Source organism: Poecilia mexicana, unplaced genomic scaffold (assembly GCF_051168715.1).
Source record: "Poecilia mexicana isolate PSO_F unplaced genomic scaffold, ASM5116871v1 scaffold_12, whole genome shotgun sequence".
In the NCBI taxonomy this organism is placed as follows: Eukaryota; Metazoa; Chordata; class Actinopteri; order Cyprinodontiformes; family Poeciliidae; genus Poecilia; species Poecilia mexicana.
In genome coordinates this window covers 14,276,495-14,295,325 of record NW_028263381.1, presented here as the reverse complement: position 1 = coordinate 14,295,325, position 18,831 = coordinate 14,276,495, and the positions used below count along the sequence as shown (strand labels likewise).

At 39.9% G+C, this 18,831-nt stretch overlaps 1 protein-coding gene across 1 annotated transcript; it reads right to left on the bottom strand.

The window, feature by feature from the left end:
- Positions 1–581: 581 nt before the first annotated feature.
- Positions 582–18,371, bottom strand: cabp1b (calcium binding protein 1b). The gene is made up of 8 exons (XM_014999910.2): positions 17,382–18,371; positions 5,213–5,380; positions 3,780–3,810; positions 3,058–3,201; positions 2,791–2,900; positions 2,403–2,477; positions 2,184–2,256; positions 582–1,905 (listed from the first exon to the last, which is right to left on the bottom strand). The coding sequence occupies exons 1-8, from the start codon at positions 18,369–18,371 to the stop codon at positions 1,880–1,882; spliced, it is 1,617 nt and encodes a 538-aa protein (XP_014855396.2). The 3' UTR covers positions 582–1,879.
- Positions 18,372–18,831: the final 460 nt, after the last annotated feature.

Below are 18,831 nucleotides of genomic sequence, written 5' to 3'. Positions count from 1 at the left end.
TTATGGTGGATTTGCTGTGCACTGCAGCAAAGCTTTTTGTTAGGGCAGAAAAATTAGAAAATTACCTACATTTTTGTTTTTAATCTTTTTTTGATTAAAAGAAATTTTATGATTATTTTGTAGAAGAATTTTTTTGTTGAAAAATATTAAAATGATAAAATCAAAGTGTCAGGGATGAGAATAAAGTCAAAAGATTTTTTTTCACATGGTTTGTGGCCTTAAATTTCCATTTTCTTTGCATTTTTAAAAATACTTCTGTTAGTGGTACATCTCTGGCAAATTCATGTTGTGATATTTAGCAAATTAAAATCATTTGGATAGTTCTCTGACCCAAAACAATAAAAGATTGGTCTGATTTAAATTCAGTGAGAACAAAAAAGTGGATCTGTCTTTCTATAAGGATTTATAAGGCTATTTACACAGTTTAAACTGTTTGACACTTCTTTTTCTAGCCACATTATGGTTCAAACTTCAAAGGTTTACAATATTTATGATTAGTACGTTCAGCTTCTGTTTAAAAATGGTGTAATTTCAATATCAAATAAAAATAAAATGCAAATTATACGTCCCATAAACACACATTTTCCAATTGAAATATCTTTATTTTTAAATATTCTGCTACAAATTGCAGTAGTTTTGCCATGCATAGTTTCACACAGTTAAGACACATAAAAACCACAAAGTTGGATTTCCCTATTCAAATATATCTCAAGATCAACAAACATGCATATTCTCTCATGTTCATTCTTGAACAGGCAAAGCTGTACCAGCTTTATTTATTAAACTAAATCAGGTTTTGTAAACGTTCTTTGGCTTTTTGCATAAGAAGCTCACCTTGCTTCCTTACATTTACTGATAATAAAGTAGTAACACAGGTTTCAGAGACTGGAATGTGTTTAGGGAGGAGAATGGACGACATTTATGTTTCAGCTCACTTTGAGGTATATAATGCTGACAAACGTTGCACCAAAAGGGAACATTTTGGCTTTTGAAATAAGAAAACTTACAAAGTCCCCAAAATTAAACATTTTTATGACACCTAAAAAAAAACATCTCTTATTAACTAATCTGCTGACTTCCTCAGTGACAGATTAGTGACGACGTTCTGATCACACACTTCATTGCTATTCATGCAAGTAATAACCAAACAGAGAAATAATCAAAAGCTTATTCTGGTACTAATGATGTTTTTCTTACAGGATTGCAGCTAAATGAATGTCGTCTGCACACTAGAAATTGCACATGTATGTCACAGAAAAGTCAGTGCTACGTTACACATACTTACCAAACAAATATCGGTTTGTCTTAAGCTGATTTTTCTGTAGTCGGTATCGACGTTAAACATCAACAATACACAAAACGCGCACGCAGACATGACGAGATGACATGGAATGTTTCTATATTGCTTTTTGCGTTTGTGCTTCATATAACCTCTGCATTGAAAACAGATTTCGTTGCGCTTTGTGTCGCTTTGCTTCGCACTGCTGTATTAATTACTCTTAATTGCTACAGTCAGTAATAAGAGGCTGTTGGTGTTTGCAGAAAATATCTCAAACATCACATCCGCCATTACCCATCGGGTCGGCAAACACGTAGAAATGTTGCAGTTATTAAAAGAAATCGTGTTTTAAAAATGTACTCTGGAAAAGTCACGAGTGCAGCCGTCGGTTTTGTTTATGCTCGGAGGAACAGCAGCAGTGTGTTATTAACAGTGAGGCTCCCGGCTGGACTCGTCAGCCGCTCAGGCGAGGCAGTTTTGGGGCAAGGTTGATATGTTTTTGCCGTTTTCACAGTTCAGAGAAATTCGGTTTTCTTCGCCAGACTTTCTCCGCACTCCTCCAGCTGAGGATCCACGTCCGATGCAACGTCGCAGCCGAACTCATCGGGACATCATTCGAACAAATTCTGGGAGTTAAGGAGAAAAGGATTTATTGTTAGCACAGCTTAATGCGAAGCTTTAATTTTGTTTTAAATAAATAAGACTAATAGTACCAGAATTTCAAAACTTCACTATTTGTCGAATTATTATTTTTTTTTACCTTCCATGTTGAACGTAAATAGCAATCTGATTATTTCATTCATTTAATTATTTAAACTATTTTATGGCTTTAATTTCAACACTTTGAAGGCTTGCAGTAGCTTGATGTAACCTCTTAAGTTAATTATTACACTTAACATTTCACCTTCAAAGTCCACATGTCCATCTCCGTTTAGGTCAATGTCACGTAGAATTTCCTCCAGATCTCTGTGTCCAACCTGGTAAAGTCGAGAGGGAAGAGTCAACTTCTGTGGCACACACTCAGACTAAATTTGCACGTGAAAAGAGACGGGCAGAAATCAGTCGGACACTGATTGATGGAGAGACGCTGAGAGGAGGGCAGTCTCTCGGAGCGGCTCCGTACCTGCTGTCCCAACAGTTTTTTCATTGCTTCTCGGAGTTCGGCTGTGCTGATCTGGCCGTCACCATTGGTGTCAAACTGAAAATAAGGAAATAGATTGTTAAAATAAGCAGCTGGTGTAACTTCTTGGGTGTAGTTTTTTTTTCTTTTTGTAGCCTTTCTTCTGTTTTTTTTATATATTTTAAGTGTGAACCAAGATGAGACCCTTTAATGCAAATATAATGCGTTTCATAAAGAGTAGGAACTTCCTCTGCTACAAATATGAAAGCAACTTGGTTTTACTCTTTTCATTTTACAAGATGACACGAATATTTTTCAGCAATTTATGCACACAGATGTTATGTCAATTAGTCCTGAGTTAAGTGTCAAACAGCAGTGGCATCTTCCTCACCTCCTTGAAGGCGTCTCTCAGCTCCTTTACTCCGATCATGTCGGCTGTTTCAGCCAGAAGTTTGGGCCCCATAAGTTCAACAAAGTCCTCAAAGTCAACATGTCCTCCCACTGTAGGAAAACAAGAGTTAACCTCAAATCCACGTCACATGCAAAAAAAATAAAATAAAATAAAATAAAATAATCCACAAAGCTACGACGTAAAGCAGAAGATAAGCCAGTGTTGGACTTTACGTCAGGAGGAAATATAACGAGACAAAACAGTTACGGTTCATGTTGATCTGCTGGCTCAGTTCTATCAGCTCCATCTCTGTTGGCATGTATCCCATCGTCCGCATGCAGTTCCCCAGGTCTTTGCAGCCAATGAATCCGTCTTTATCTTTGTCAAACTCCTTGAATGCTTCACGCAACTCTGGGGACAAAAAAATACATCATAAAATTACATGAAAATATTTCAGAAATTGCTCACTTGGATTGTTTATTCTGCTATAAATAAAGCTTTGTTCACAATTATCGACAACTCTGGTAAACGTGTGTAGAAAAGCCTTTTAAAAAGTCTTTAAATAATGTGCATTATTAGTTTTGCTGTGGTTCTCATGGCTGTCATGTAGTGGGAAAATAAACTTGAATTGTCCAGAATTTGAAGTTGAAGTCAGTATCTAAAAATCCATACGTGACTGGTATGTTTTCTAATCTTTCCCATTTATGGAGAGTCCCAAACAGAAACAGACCATTGCTTCACATTTATAAGAAATTCTTGGGCAAGCTGATAAGTTTATGTGGTAAAATATACCTAAATTTACATTTATTATTCATGAATTATTAGGATTTTTCTTTTTATTACTTTTCTTGGTTAAGACGGAAAGTACTAAAATAAGAAACTGGATTCCTCCAAAATGTAAGATGCGAGATTGTAGCACAGCAGTAAAAAGCGGCAGCTTTATTTTAAAGCACATCTTTAAACTTGATTGACGCCGTCGTCTGACATACCATCCAGCTCTTCTGGCCTCAGCTCTCGGTCCTGTAAAGAAATCACAACGCAAGGTTATCACCCAAACTGTGGCTGACATGTTTAAGCTCTTGCCAACTTTCCTCATTCCTCACACAATATGACACTGTAAAAAAATAAATAAATAAATAAATAATAAAAAAAAAACAAAAACAGGGACTTTTGGACGTGTGCCAGTATTTTTCGGTTTTGCTTCCAACTGGACAGGAGGAGCTCATCCGTAAGATCACAAAGAGATGAAAACACGCTGAGAGTCTCTTGGCAGTCGGGTAAAATTTGGCATGTGGAACAAAAGAAATTAGACAAACATCAGAAATATGGAATTTGTAACATTTCATTTTCACTGTGTGAGGAATAAATGTTTTGTTTTTCAGCTGGTATAATGTATACGTACAGTGGCTCTCATAAGTGTACACTCCTGTTAAAATGCCTGTTTTTTCTTCTTTTTTTTGTTAAAGCAGCTTTTTAATCTTTTTCATTAGGAATCTGTCAGCATCTTAAATCGTAACTAATAGTTGGCCTCTTCATCTTACAAATGTTCTCTAAATCTATTAGACTGTAATATAATAATTTAACAGTCTATCTCCTGTACAAATCCCTCTTCAGGTCAGATTCTGTCAGATTGGATCTTGGATTCTGGTTAGATCATTCAAAACTTTAGTTTCTATTGATGCTGATGCTAACTTGGATTAATTATAAGCTTTCTAAGCAGAGAGATGATCGTTTCTGGTTAAAATTGACTGGTAGTTAGACTTGTTCATAAATTAATTCACAAAAAAAATATGTTAACTTCTATTGATAGTTGTTGAATTTGATTTTGTGCAACTTTCTCATTTGCTCTAAGTTCATTTAGCCTAGCTTGTCCATTTGTTAGCGCTGTCACACGAGTGACAAGTGTGAAGAAGATTAAAAACCCTGCCCTTTTAACAAGAGTATGTAAGCTTTTGAGAGCCTCTGAGTTCTACGCAAAATATATTTATTTTATTGACTCACTCAGAATGCTATCTGACAATTTGTTCACTAAAATCCTAAAAAAAACTAAACATATTTTTCTGCATTTCTGCAGGAACATGAAAAGAAATAATGACCAGAAAAGGTGTATTTCAATTATTACCATAGCCCCTCCTTGTATTTTTCCATTTTTTACTCAAGTATCCAGCTTGTTATACTCAAATACACACCACGCAGACACACACACTGTTCTGTCTTGTTTCCAACAACCAAGAACACTCCGTCCATGTGAGACTTTCAAGTCCCCCAAGCGCCATCCTCTGAGCAACACCACATTTGTCAAATGCTTATGACAGTGTATTGTGATCATGAAATCTTCTGCTGGTGGTTATTGTGCATAAGCTGCATTTTGTGCTAATCTCCTTTGGATTGCATGCACTTTATATGTTCTGGACTTACGTACAGCCAGCCGGCTCTCAGCGAAGCCCTTGCGTAGAAAGATGCATGCAGGCCCCAGCACGTTGTGCATGTTGGCTCCGTTCTGGGCCAGGGCTACTAGTGGCTCAAGATGGCCCCCCCCAGATCCCCCCTCCTCACTGGACTGCACTGCTTTGTAGTTCTTCTTCTTGTCCTGGAGCAGCATCCAGGGTGAGGGGCCAGAAATGGGAGCAGAGGTAAAGACAGGGGTAGAGACTGTGACTCATTTTGTTGAGGTGTGGTGTCAACAAGGAGTCGGGTGGAAGTGGAACGGGGTGACGGGTTCAAAGGGCGTGCAGGTGGGAGTGGGGGGGTGAGGGGGTGACTGTGGACTGACACATGGGTGTCAAATCAGGAAAGTGTGATATGATGGATGAAAGAACCCAGTCAAACAAAACAGGGTGTAACATATTATGACAAGGCAACTGATGCCATAAATGAATCTGACTTGTACATTACCATCCTGCTTTTGGGTTAAAACTGTTGTCTCGTGCTTTTAAAACATTTGAGGTATTGTATGTTCATAGTTGTGAACTGCAACGATGAAAAATGCCTCTAACAGGATTGAAAAAATGTCAATTTTATCTTTTGAATGTTGGACCAAGCTCTTTGTAGATGCTTTATTTCAAAATGTCTGCACTGAATTCAGCTTCTTGGAAACGTATTTATACGTTTGAGCTTTTTGTCAGCTCAGCTGGATTCGACAGGTAACGTCTAAATAGAAATTTTAATGGCTTGCCACCGATTCTGACTTTGACTGGGCCACTCTCACGCATAAACATGCTTTGATCTAAGCCATTTCATCAAGGCATTATTGTCTAAAATCTCACATTAACATATTAATGTGAGATAATATGTTCAATTTGCAATTTAATCTTCTTGTCTTGTTTCCTTTTTGTAAACCAATCCTGTTTGTCCTAAACGATGAAGTAAAATTTCACTTAGCCATGAAATTATAATTACCAATTAGTCAATCAACCAGCGGGCAGAGGTTGTTCTCTCAGCGGCCGTCTCAATTAGTGTGAGAGCTGCAGGCTAATTAATAACAATCACTGCCTCTCAGAGTGGAAGATTCCTGTAGATTAAATCAAAAACGCTCCTACCATCATTATACTGGAGCATAAAGGCAACATTTCACATCTTTTATTAAATTCAGAACATTAAATGTGGGGGTTCTGCTATAAAAGCCACAAAAGAGGATCGACGAGAAACTGTAAAAGCAACCGACTCAACATCTTAGAGAATAACCGAGCATCCATTTATCCACTCCTTAAACTCTCTCTGACATGAGCTCACAACCACAGGCAGATGAAACATTCCTTCACTTGTATGACATCCTACAAACAACCTTCACACTCCATCTGCCACCATGCCAGTCCTAATGCCAATTTGTGCATTCCTACAGTTCTCGCCACAGGAACGGATGCCCACTGGGTAATCTGAGCAAGCGATGCATGGAGCAGGGCTACATTCTGCCAGAAAAGTACCATGAAGCCTCGTGCCAGTTATATAATCTAACAAGAAGAGTAAAAAAAAACAAAAAAAAAAAAACACACTCATCTACACATACACACATTAGAGAAGAAAGTGAGGAGAAACTCTGCAGCGCTCCTCGAACAGATGGCATCAACAGTTGCTTGTCATATTGTGCTTTCTCAAGGATGTGCAGCTGCAGATATGAAGGCGGTCGCTGCTATGATGAGAGTGCATTCAAGCATAAGGATGACACAACCAGAGCAGCAAGTAATGAGATGAATTTGTTAGGTTTGATGGTTTTTTTTGGGCGGGGGGGGGGACACTGTGATTCAATTCTGGTCATAGATTTTTATCTGACAGACTCTGATAGTAATAAGAAGCTGCTTTCAACACAAGAGGAATTTAAGACTTTTTAGGTCTGATGACATGATCCTAATCATGAAAAAGATCTCAAGCGCTAAGCAACGCTGCAGGACAAATACTCCGAAACAACCCTGTGTCAACTATCCTGACTAAAAGTCACGGCGTTAACAAGCTGTGACGCTAATTCTACACCAATCCCCTGTTTGATTTGACTTTACAGCTACAGCTGGGGACTAAAGTATCGAAATGAACAGAGGGATCAGTCAGGAGGGGACTGAGTCAAATATTACAGCCACTGATCCAGTTGGTGACACACCATTACACAAACATGCACTGAGGGTCAGGGGGAGTCAAGGGAGACGACCACAGGGTGAAAAACCTCAGAGCGAAGCTTACCTTCTTGGTGAAATTTTTTAGTGACTTTACAGAGTTTCCCATTGCAAAAAGAAAACAACAACAAAAAAAAGGCAACCAAATCTCCCTGTCCTTTATGTTTTACCTCTAACTGTGCTACTGTGTCTGTTTGTGAGTGCACTTGTCTGCATGCATGTTTGGATGGGTGTCAAGGCATGCATTGGAGTAGAAGGATCAGAAAGGGGAAAAAGGTTCAGTGGGTTACTGACTGACATAAAGGGACATTTGGGGAAAGACAGAGGAAATACGAGGAGAAGGACAAAGGAGGACCTGCTGGACGGTACGAGGAGACGGAGGCTGAGACAAAATAAAGGACAGGTTAGGAGAACAAAGATTATCAGGGAGAGGAAGCATGCATGTGATCTGTGGAAGATGCGAGTGCCTGAAGTGGAAAAGCAGGATTGCTTATTCATTCCATCCTCTCCTCTCCTACAGTGTCTTCCTCCCTCCCCTCTACCCTCGCTGTCTCTCGTTGTGTGTCCGTCAGTCTTGCTCTTTTTTCCCCGCACACCCCCCCATCCGCGTCCCAAACTCCTGCTAACTCCACACTTTTACACCATCTTTGTACAAATGTGCCTGACAAAGTTCTTTCGGACAAGCATATTACCTTCTTCTGACCAAGAGGCTAAAGACACTAATCCAAACACACACACACACCAACACACACTTGATTAAACACACTTGGATGTGGGGCTACGAAGCTAAAAATAAAACTCCCTCTCTCTGTGTGTGTCTCTTTTCTCCACCCCTTTTCCGACTCTACCCCCAGCATCCATCCCCGACTACACGGAGGCAACACAAAGTCATGATAAGCTTCAGGGCTCGGATTCAGATCAAAGCCAAAATGGTAAAGAAATTACACACGGATGCCGAATTACCCTGACGGAGAGAGGAGCGGAGCAGCACGTGCAAACGCAAACACACACAGACAGGGAAAGAAATGCTCGCCGGCAGTTTGTCTTTCACACATTCACACACACGCACGCACACACACACACACACACACACACACACACACGCACACACACACACACACACACACCCACACACACACACACACACACACACACGCACACATTTGCCACAGAGGAGAAATGTTGAATATATAGAGCATCTCTAAAACCAGCAGTTGAAAGGAGTAAATATAAAAACAGAATATTTATTCCAATGCAACTTTGAATAGAAAAATAAATTACAGTTTTGATGACAAAATTGACATTGTTGTTTTAGTTGCCAGAATGTCTTTAACTTACACAGCATAACTTATGTATTATGAGCCAAAAATAATTTCCTTTTATTCAGTGATTAGGATGCAAGACTTTCTTGAAAGGTTTAAAGTTTTTCAGGCTCCAGAAGGTCTTTCAAAGGTTTTGTTTCTACTGTGGCGTCTATTTCAGTTCCTTCACGTAAACCTTTAAATTATTTTAGGGATTTAGTCCTCATTTGACTCATTTGATCCCCCCTCACACACACACACACACGCACACACACACACACATCACACACACATATTTTAGTATTTAATTTTGATGGTTTGTCTGTAAAAAATTCCTGCTCCCAGAATATTGTTATGTTGCACAGGAAATGTGTTATTGACTGCTTCATGTCTGTGAATTTGGATAATTTGCACACAAGATGGCAGCATATCGCCAGAAGCAAGAGGTGGGGTTATCTATAGAGGAAGGTTTGATCAGTCTGCCAGACACCTGCTTGCTTTCCATTTTCTTGCTGTGTTTGGCAGCAGCAGAAATACTTCTGTTAAGCATGTTCTACATACTTCTTCCAAGAGAAAACATTTCCTTCTCTCTCTTCAAGTAAATGGGAATTTCAAGCATCTTTAATCTTTTTTCTCAGGTCTTCCTACAATTTTGAGAAGTCTGATTTCACTCCGTTCATTGAGTCAAGGAGAAAAAGGTTCAAGCCTAATTCTTCTACAGCTTGTCAAAAGGTTTTGTTAAATATAAATATTACCAGCTGTACCTGAGGCCTTCTTCTTCTTCTTCTTCTGCTCTTCTGAGTAAATAGTGTGTAAACCAGCACAATATCGCCCCCTGGGACGCTTCAGTGAAAAACTACAGATCTGAGTGGAGCATGCCTGGTTTTGCTGCGCTAAAAATAGTATAAGTATGGACACAACAAAGACGGACAACAGAGATGGAGACATCTCTTTATCAGCATCATGCTGAATAACAGTATAATGATGTTCAAAAAGGCCTTTTTTATTAGTAAAAAGAAAGGGGACAAGTTTAATGACACATTTGGAGAAACCTCAGGAAAATCTGTCTTAAGTTCAGCCAAAAGCTCAGTAACTTTGAAATTAGGTTTAAATTATAATTCTGTCAGCATTGCTATGTGTGTGCATCTGTAAAGAGTAATACCAATGCTGATTCTTTTTCAGGTGATGTCCTAAGAATCACCACATCTTTATTAATTATTTTAATAATCATTAACAACTTTCTTTAAATGCTTCTGAGTATTTATTGACAAGCCTAATTCCTATCAAATAGCAAATATCTGCCTTACAAAGATCCCTGTTCTCTTTATTTCTGCTTGAAACATAAAACGGACCCCTGTCTGCTTGTATATGTAATTAGAAGTTGTGGATTACTGTTGAAATGCTCAACTTAAAAAAAAGTAATAAAAGTGATACGTTTTACAGGAGATGTTTTGAGTGACAAACTGTGGCAAAGTAAAACATTTAGTTAGATTATGCTGCTGCTTAAAGGTTGATTTGACTTTGAACATCTCTGCAGGGTTCACCCATTAATGCATTGTATTTCATGCACTCACTATGTGATTTCAAGTTTCACATGTGAGTTGAAATTATGACTAGATTGAGTTTTGAATTAACTTTTAGATTTAAAGAAAATCATGCTCCTATGTAATTTTATTTTTCACTGATCTTAAATCAGCTCTCTAGTTTCAAACTTGTTGACTTATTTTAGAAGGTCCAAACTCCTCTTCTGCCTTCTGCTGTGCCACATGCAGTAAAAGCATCCTCTCTTTATAAAGCCGTCCCCCACAGTCTCAACTCTGCAGGTAACGCCAGCGTCAGCCACTGCAGCCGCCTAATATTCTCTCCTCCTGCTCGACCTTGTCTGTTCGCTCCTGTTCTAATAAACACATTCACGCCGGAGTCATTTCAGATCTAAGCTCCCATTCAGCGTCCTCTTTGTTGCTCTGCAGATGATTCATCCAGCCTCTCACCGGAGGCTCATTGTGAACTTCAGAACACATCAGACGTCAGATACAGGAGCCGTCAGCTCTTATAATGTCACACCACAGCGTGCACGGGCTTCATTTCCATCTCTCTCTCTCTCTTTATTTCTTTTTTGTGGGGTTTTTTTCCTTCTCCTTGGTGGATTTTCCTCACTCACTAACTCAGAAAATCATTATTGCTATCTTACATAACTGTTTGGACACAGCATGGTAGCAGCGTCCTGCAAAAAGCAGTGATTCTAGGATCTAACTTAGAAGCTGCTTGTAATAGACTTCATTAAATGTTCCAGGCGCATCAGAAAGTAAACAATAGGTCACTCACTATAAGAAGAAATATTTGAAATCTTGTTCTGCCAAAATATTTGCCAGTCTGCCTTCAAACCTAGATGATCTTGAGTTAATTAATACGGTTCACTGTGATGTTATCCCACTCCTTTCGGTAATAACAGATTCAAGTCCTCTGGGGGGAAAAAAAATTCTACAAGGTTTGGAAGTGAGCTCATGGGAACTTTTCACCATGTTACATTTTTGAGGTCAAACGCTGGTGTTGGTCAAGAAGGCTTGACTGATAGTCTCCACTTCAATTCATCCCAAAGGGGTTTTGTTGAAATGGGGTCAGGACTCTGTGGAGGCCAGTCAAATTCTTGTGCACCAAACTGGCTAATCAATGGTTTTATGGACCTTGTTTTGTGTAACGAGGTCTTGTTGAAATATTAAGACATAAAGCCCAAACTGTTCCAACAAGGCTGCTATGCTGCAGCATTAGGAGTTCCCTTACAGTGGAACCAAGGGGTCAAGTTCATAAAAAACCCACAAAATCATTCCCAGACATCAAAATTTACCCCTGACAAAGAGGGAAGATTTGCCACTCCACGTTTCTACTCTTCCCACTGGTTTAGTGCTTCACATCTGACTTTTGACTCTTTGTGCTGCATCTGGTGATGTAAGGTTTGGATGCAGCTGCAAACCCATTCCATGAAACTATCTACACAATGTTGTTGAGCTGCATGATGTTTTAAGTCCTTCAGCCACTGACTCTGCTGAAAGTTGCCTTTCGTCTAATCTTGGATTTTATCTACCACTTGGTTGATTTTCTTGTAATAACCAGTAGCACCTCATTTGAATGTGGAGTACTTAAAAAAGAGGACATTTATGACTGCACCACCCTGGAAAAGCAACCCATTCTTTTACAAATGTTTGTAGAGGCAGTCTGCATGCCCAGGTGTTAGATTTTACACACTTGTGGTCATGGAAGTGACACCGAAATTCAATTGGATGGATGAAGAAATTCTTAAGGCAAATATAGTTATGGCTTTGATTTAGGTCTGAACTCTGACTGAGCTATTGTAGCATGTGAATTTTTCTTAATCTAAACCATCCATTGTATTTCTGCTTGTATATTTGAGGTCATTGTCCTACTGGAAGATGAACCCCCATTGTAGTCCTAATTTAACTTGCTAGGTGGTTGATTAAAAAGCAGAAAATCTCAATAAAATTCATTTTATTGCATGGTACTGGCTGGCTGTTAAATTTGTGTTATAAAGGAGAAAGAAAAAAAATATTTTGTACCTTACATTGTGTATTTTAGGTCTATTTGTCCTCCTAGGAAGGCAATTACATTTCTCTGTGCATCTAGGAGCTGAGACGAAATAATGTGACCATGAGATTCCTTCTCTCTGTGCATTTCCGTCGTCAGAAACAGCATTTGAAGAAAAAAAAACACATTTGCGTCACATCCTCATGCTTGGGCTGAGACGTCACACTTTCATCCAAATGATCCACTAAAGTCACATTTGACCAAAACATCAGACTTCATCCTAGATGTGGTTTTCATCTAGTGTGTCTCTATTTCTGTCCTCGTTTTTTTTCGTAAATCTATGTCTTTTTTTGTTTCTTATTTTAGATTCAGATTGCCACAAACATTCATTAATTAAACAAAGCAGAAGTTCAGACTGTATATTGTGTGTGCTTGGGATCTGATCCTAATTTTGTGGATTTCACCGAAGGGTAAATTTTCTGCCTCCATCTTTGGCAGCACAGATATAAAAATACCCAACTGTGTCTAAAAATAGCCCGTTACACTCCAGACAAACTGAGAACATATGCAATGGTGAGATTAAGCCTCTCGCTCTCTCTTTTAATTTCCATCCTCTGTGTGGTAAAGATGGATTTTTATTTCTTTTAGTGGATTCTTTGACGTCATCAAGGTCAGGGTGACCCAAGCGACCGAGGAAAAAAATGATGGAAAGGATGCTTTGGAAGGAGCGAAAAAATAGAAGAGGTTAAAAAAAATAAAAAATAAAAAATAACGCCATCCCTTGGAAATGCAGAAGGACTAACTGTAGAAGTGAGGAATTGAGAAAATACTCTTTAGTCTGACTTCTTTCATTGTGGGCAGGCATATATTTCTACCTGGTTTATCCAATTTTCGTGTTTTCTTCAGTTCCTTCTACCATGAAGCGTTTCTGAGTTCACTCGTGGGACACAGAGGACGGCGAGTCTCTCTGTTGCACTCCGAAATATATTCTGCAAGCTTTATCTTATAGGTGCTTGCACCCTCTGCTGGATAACACATGCTTTCTTCCGCATTTTTATTTTACACAACTCTGACTCCTTGACAGCATGCAAGGTTTCCAAAGATCTAAGCATTTATATATAAAAGATTTTCAGGAGAACAAACAGATTGTTACCTCAATAATTTAAAAAATCTGAAGCTTTTTTATATGTTTTATCTGCTTTGAATACAGAATCTGGCATTAAAAAGAAGGACATTGCTAGTTTATTATAGTCTGGAAATACCTTCACTGTCCTGTAATGGTGATTGTTTCTGCACATATATGTAGGACAGGAGCTTGGAGCAACATCACAGCTGATGCTTAAAGGATTTGTTTGAATTACTAATCAGCTCTGTCAATTATCAAGTTGACTCAATTTCTTCAAGTAAGACAAGTAAGAAACTCTGGCAGAACATGATTCCTGTTTGGGATGGAATAGAGACCTTCATGTTACATGAATTATGAGACAGTTTGCAGAATTTGATTAGCTGGAAAGATAGATATTTGTCCTACCTTTCCAAAAGTAATTTCACTAAACGCTACAGTTCCGTTCTCTGTACATCGGGATGGAGTTCTCTATGTCTGAGTTCAATTCTGCCATTCATTACTGCAGCCCATAATCTTCTCTTTGTGTTTTTTCTCCTTGTAAGTTCTCCTTATTTCATTAATTTGCTCTATGTTAGATCCGTTCAAATCTGAAACATGATAGCTTTGGCTAGATGAGACAGCAATTTAGCTGTACACCAAAACATCATGTAGTTCTGGTTTGAATAAAGGACAAATATCTCAAACAAAAAAAATCTCATGGTCATTATTCATTGCAGTGATAGTGTGAGCTTTTGCTTCTCCTCCAAAAGAACATTGTTACCAGGACTTTAAAAAACTAAAATTGTATAAGGTATAGGTTATTTTACATGCAAATTAGCTAAAATATTTCACCCCATTGCACTTAAAATGCTACAATGACCCCTTCATGACTGCATCTTAAGGTGTGGATTGTAAACTTGTTTCTGGGGAGCCACAGGAAAGGTACTTGATTCACTAATCTGCTGTGTAAGCTTAAGTGTTTCCCCTCTTTTTTTATTTTTTTTATTTTGGTAATACCCAAAAGAAAACACTGCTGTCCTCCAGTCTCATAATCAGGTCTTGATGGGCTATTTTTAGCTTCTTGTACTTCCTGCAAGTGAGTTCTGCTGAGATTGCATGGAGATCTGGATGTTGCATAACAAAATGTGAAATGAAAGAGTTTGCAGAGTTTGACATCTCACCCCGGATTTTGAGTGATGCTGCTGCATCTCTGCAAGGAGAAAGCATCTTATTGTTTTTCAGTTTTATTCCCATATGAGCGTCATTCTCAGAGTCCTTCACATAATTCATGCTGATTGTGTTTGATGCCTCACAATGCAATGAGTGCACAAAGCAAATAATCTGCTCTTTTAATCCTGAGGTTAAAATCTGCTTTAACACTTTAAAGGAATAGTTAAAAATTTATAGGAAGTTAATATCTTACCTAAAGTAGATGATTCTCTTTGTGTCTGGATTTAGCATTTACTTAGAATCTGATTACTGGTGAGCTAAGTGGTGCTGCGCTTACAATGGTCTTTCTTTTTCAAACAACTTACATGTTTTATAAATCTCTGGTAGTGAAATAAACTTTGGCTTTGACAGTAAATAATTTTCACTTATTTCAAACTTTCAGTATGTATTTATCTTGATCTCTGAGATCATGTTTCATCTTGTAAGATTGAGGATTTTATTGTGGAATGTAACTCAATTACTTATAAAATATTTTCCAAAGCATATCTGAGATATGCAAAAAAAAAAAAAAAAGAAAATGCAGATTGCAGGAAATTGAAATACCTATGCGTAATGGTACTTGACATATTAGCTGGCGTTTGCAAATCCAAGTGTGGTATTTATTTCACTTTATGCTGATTGGCTGCTGTAGGTATTTGTTTCTGCAGTATAGTGTTTGTATTAATGAATATTAAGATACATCACACTATTCATAGCTTGCTGTGATCCATAACCTCAATACTTCAGATCCACTGCAGTATAAATAACTGCAATATCAATAACTGATGCAAAATTGGCAATGGATTCATGACATGTTAATTGTACATACCACTAGGATGGCGTTGTTTCAAAATGGTGGAAGTCTTAGACGCTTTCGCACTACAAGTTGGCTTCAAATTAATCTGGAAGTCAAGAAATGTATATGTTTCTTCTACTGCAGGTTGATAAGCAAGTCCATCCACTGATGCATCTGGATAAATCCAGAAACATCAGTGACGTTTCTGGAATCACTGGGTGTTTCGGGTCTTTCAGCATCACACACCCTCTTCCAGGAGTCCCAGCCGGGGATGTTCAGTCCTCAGCTTGTGTCCAGATGGCACAAGCTGGGGACTGTGCCTAGTTGGCTGCAACTAGCTACATTGTTGCAGCCATCTTGTCTCCTGCCTGCAATTGGATGCTAATGAGCATGCTAATGAGACATGACCCAATCTCAAATGTTACAAAGAGCTAGGAAATGTAGACTTTATGAATCTTTTAAATTGTTGACAGTAGCTTACCGCAGACACTCTACATTGAATCATTTCATGAGGCAACATTTCTCCTTGCTACCAAAAATCAAAGTTTTTCAGTCGCGCTTCATTTAGCACACCAATTAAAGACTCACACACTGATTTATAGACGTGATCAAATAAATGCCCAATTAGCTCTTCTTTCCTCAGACATCAGCAGTTTTGGAGGCCTTATGTAGCACACTGTGGCATGGATTTTTCCTCTGAGGAACCACCTAAGACTGATTGAAGCTTTGGCCTGGATTTAGAGGAGTTATTTCGGGAACACATCAGCGCATGGGGAGGTAATTGTCTCCTCTCAAGCTTTTTATCATCGGCCAAAAAAAGACAGATTTTAATGAGGCAAGAAAAAGATTGGGAAGGATATTAGAGGCGAGGGAGGAGATTAGGGTGGGACTGGAAGGGGAGAGACTGGAAAACTCACTGTACAGCTGCATGATCTTTCAGAGCAACAAGGGAAATATCTCGGTATGGTATGTTTTATGAATGTGCAGATGAATTGCTTTTATCCCTTATTGTTTTTCTGCTCTGGTCTATGCAAACATTTTCCACAGAGCAGGTAAGGTGACCCCTGCTCGCTGCTCAGGTGACAGTCTTGATGAAAGGCGCTGCATTCATATTGGAGGATATGAAAAAGGAACGGACACCAGACACGTGTTGCACCCAGATTCACATTCATTTTTAATCCGCCTCGACCCGCTGGCTGAACCTTTACTGGTTCCAGCTTCATCTGCGTCTCACCTGAGAGCCTTTTACCCTCTGCAGAGCAATCAACACTTTCACTACCCTTCCCTTCTGGGCTGCAGGGAACTTCAGTGGGACGTTGGATTCGTCCAAATATAGCAAAACGTTAATGTTACTACTTGTATTACTACTTTTTTCCTTGCAGAATTATTTTTTAAATATTAGCATAACACCTTGAGCTGTTCCTGAAAGTGTTTTTGCGTAAATCTAAGATGATCTGTGAAGCTTAGGGATGATGCGATAATCATTGTTTTTATTACTTATTTACTTACCAGGTCAGATTGGATAGATTGAGAGCATATCTGAATTTCTAAGCGTGTTTTGGAGAGCCAAAGTCTTATGTTGTCTCCTCAAGTAAACATGAAATGTTTTACTATTTTTTCTAAAACAGAAGGAAAAGCACAACCTTGTTAAGTTTATGTTTTAAATGATGAGCCTTACATAAACTTTAAAGCTTAGACAAGTTCTCTTGGGGCGCCAAAGTCCATAATGGATTGGCCATGACTGTCAGGAACAGTGGGATTACATTGCACTCATTCTGACAGGAGACCATCTTTCTTCTGCATGGAGTGATCCCTATTTCCATGAATTAAATGTCATCTAAAACGGCCAATTAAAAATTTATGTCTTTTTGTTAATTCTGAGTCTATTTCCCCCTAAAACCTGGTCCTTCAAGTTGTTCTTCAGGTTCCAACTAATAAAATTTGTACTATTCCTTGAACAAACTCCAACACATCCGTGTGTTTTCTGTGAGATGGACTTTAGAGCAAACTTTGAAGTAATTAAAGATTTTATTTACCTGCCCAAACACCGACTTCACTATGGGATGAAGGCTGGAGTCGCACTCTGACGCCGAGCCCAGTCTTTTGGCTTTGCGGCGGGATGTCGGTCGGACAGGCGCGTCCGAACTGAGAGTGGAAGTGGATCCACTCACGGCTCTTTCGCTCTGTTCGAAGAGAAAATCCGCCTCGTCGGGGGGTTTTGGAAGAGAAGGAGTCGGCGAGGTCCTCCTGTCCTGCCGGGAGTCGTCGTGGTGGACGAGGCGCTCTGCGGGAGGCGAATCGCGGTGCTGATGATGCTGATGGTGATGCGGTTTGGATCTGGAGGACTTGCTGCGCTCTTTCTGGTGAAGCCGGCTCGCCCTGTGCCTCGCATCCTCCTCCTGAGCGTAATCATCCTCCAGGTGGCTCGGCTGCCGCTGAGAGTAACTCCTCTGCACCCGGTGATGCTCAACTAAATGCCGAGACTCAGCGTGTCGCGGCTGGCAGAGAGGTCTCCGCGCACTCGTCTCACACTCATCCGACCAGGGCGCATCCTCGCTGCTTCCAGCTCTGGAAGGGCGGTGATGCTGATGATGGTGAGTGCGGTGGTGGACCCGGTGAGCGGCGGCGGGTTCAGGGTGCGCAGCCCTGCGGCTGAGCCCCGACGACCGCAGCAGAGAGGTGGTCGACTCGCTTTTGGGAAGAGAGGAGCTCATCTTTCCCTCTCTCCTTCCGAATGAGCGACGCGCGGCTGGAGAGGGATGCGAGTGGAGAAAATGAAAAGGCGACGGTCCGCAGTGTCCTTGCAGGTGCTCAGCCGCATCCAAAAGGTCTCTCTTTATCCCAGAGTCACACACCGGACGGCCCCTGAAGGCGCACCTGATCGGGGGGCGGCGGGGGCGCAGCTCAGTGTGAAGTGTCGCCTGATGTGGCAGCAGGCGCTCAGCCAGGAGCTCCGCAGGGAGCTCCACCAAGTTTGGACTGCAGCAGCAGCGTGTTGAGCTGCGGCGTGGCCCACAAAAGTTCATTAAGACCCACGTCACAAGCCTACAGATAATTTTCACGCACAACGAGCTGCTGAGATAACTTGTTTCCCCTTTTTTGTGCTTGATTAGATGGTGATGGAGGGAGGGCGCATGCTGAACTCCAGGAGATTGATGGAAAATGTCACACTAGAGGGCACACAGACGCCAAAGTGGTCACAGTGACATTAATTCCAGTGAGCAGAGGTGACTCCTGAGGGCGAGTTGTTTCTTTTGGGCCTTTGTTTTATGTTTTTACTTAAGTTGAAAAGTGCTTTTTGGAACATTTCAAATTTGCTGAGGTTTCTTTGGTCTAAAGATGAAGATGTTGAATCTAAAGGCTCCAATAAACCTATACATAAGGCCATATAGTCTTTTCATTGCAAATTGTTTATGTCCATCATATTTAAGACTGCCTTAAAAAAAATCAAACTTTCAGTATCATGTCTTTAAAGCCCAAATTTGA

Excerpts from the sequence above, each read along its gene's own strand:
- cabp1b (XM_014999910.2), bottom strand. The coding sequence starts at position 18,371 with ATGAACTTTTGTGGGCCACGCCGCAGCTCAACACGCTGCTGCTGCAGT. Across the intron at positions 2,478-2,790 it reads TGAGAGACGCCTTCAAGGAG|TTTGACACCAATGGTGACGG; the intron begins GTGAGGAAGATG and ends CCTTATTTTCAG. Across the intron at positions 2,257-2,402 it reads AAAAACTGTTGGGACAGCAG|GTTGGACACAGAGATCTGGA; the intron begins GTACGGAGCCGC and ends CGACTTTACCAG.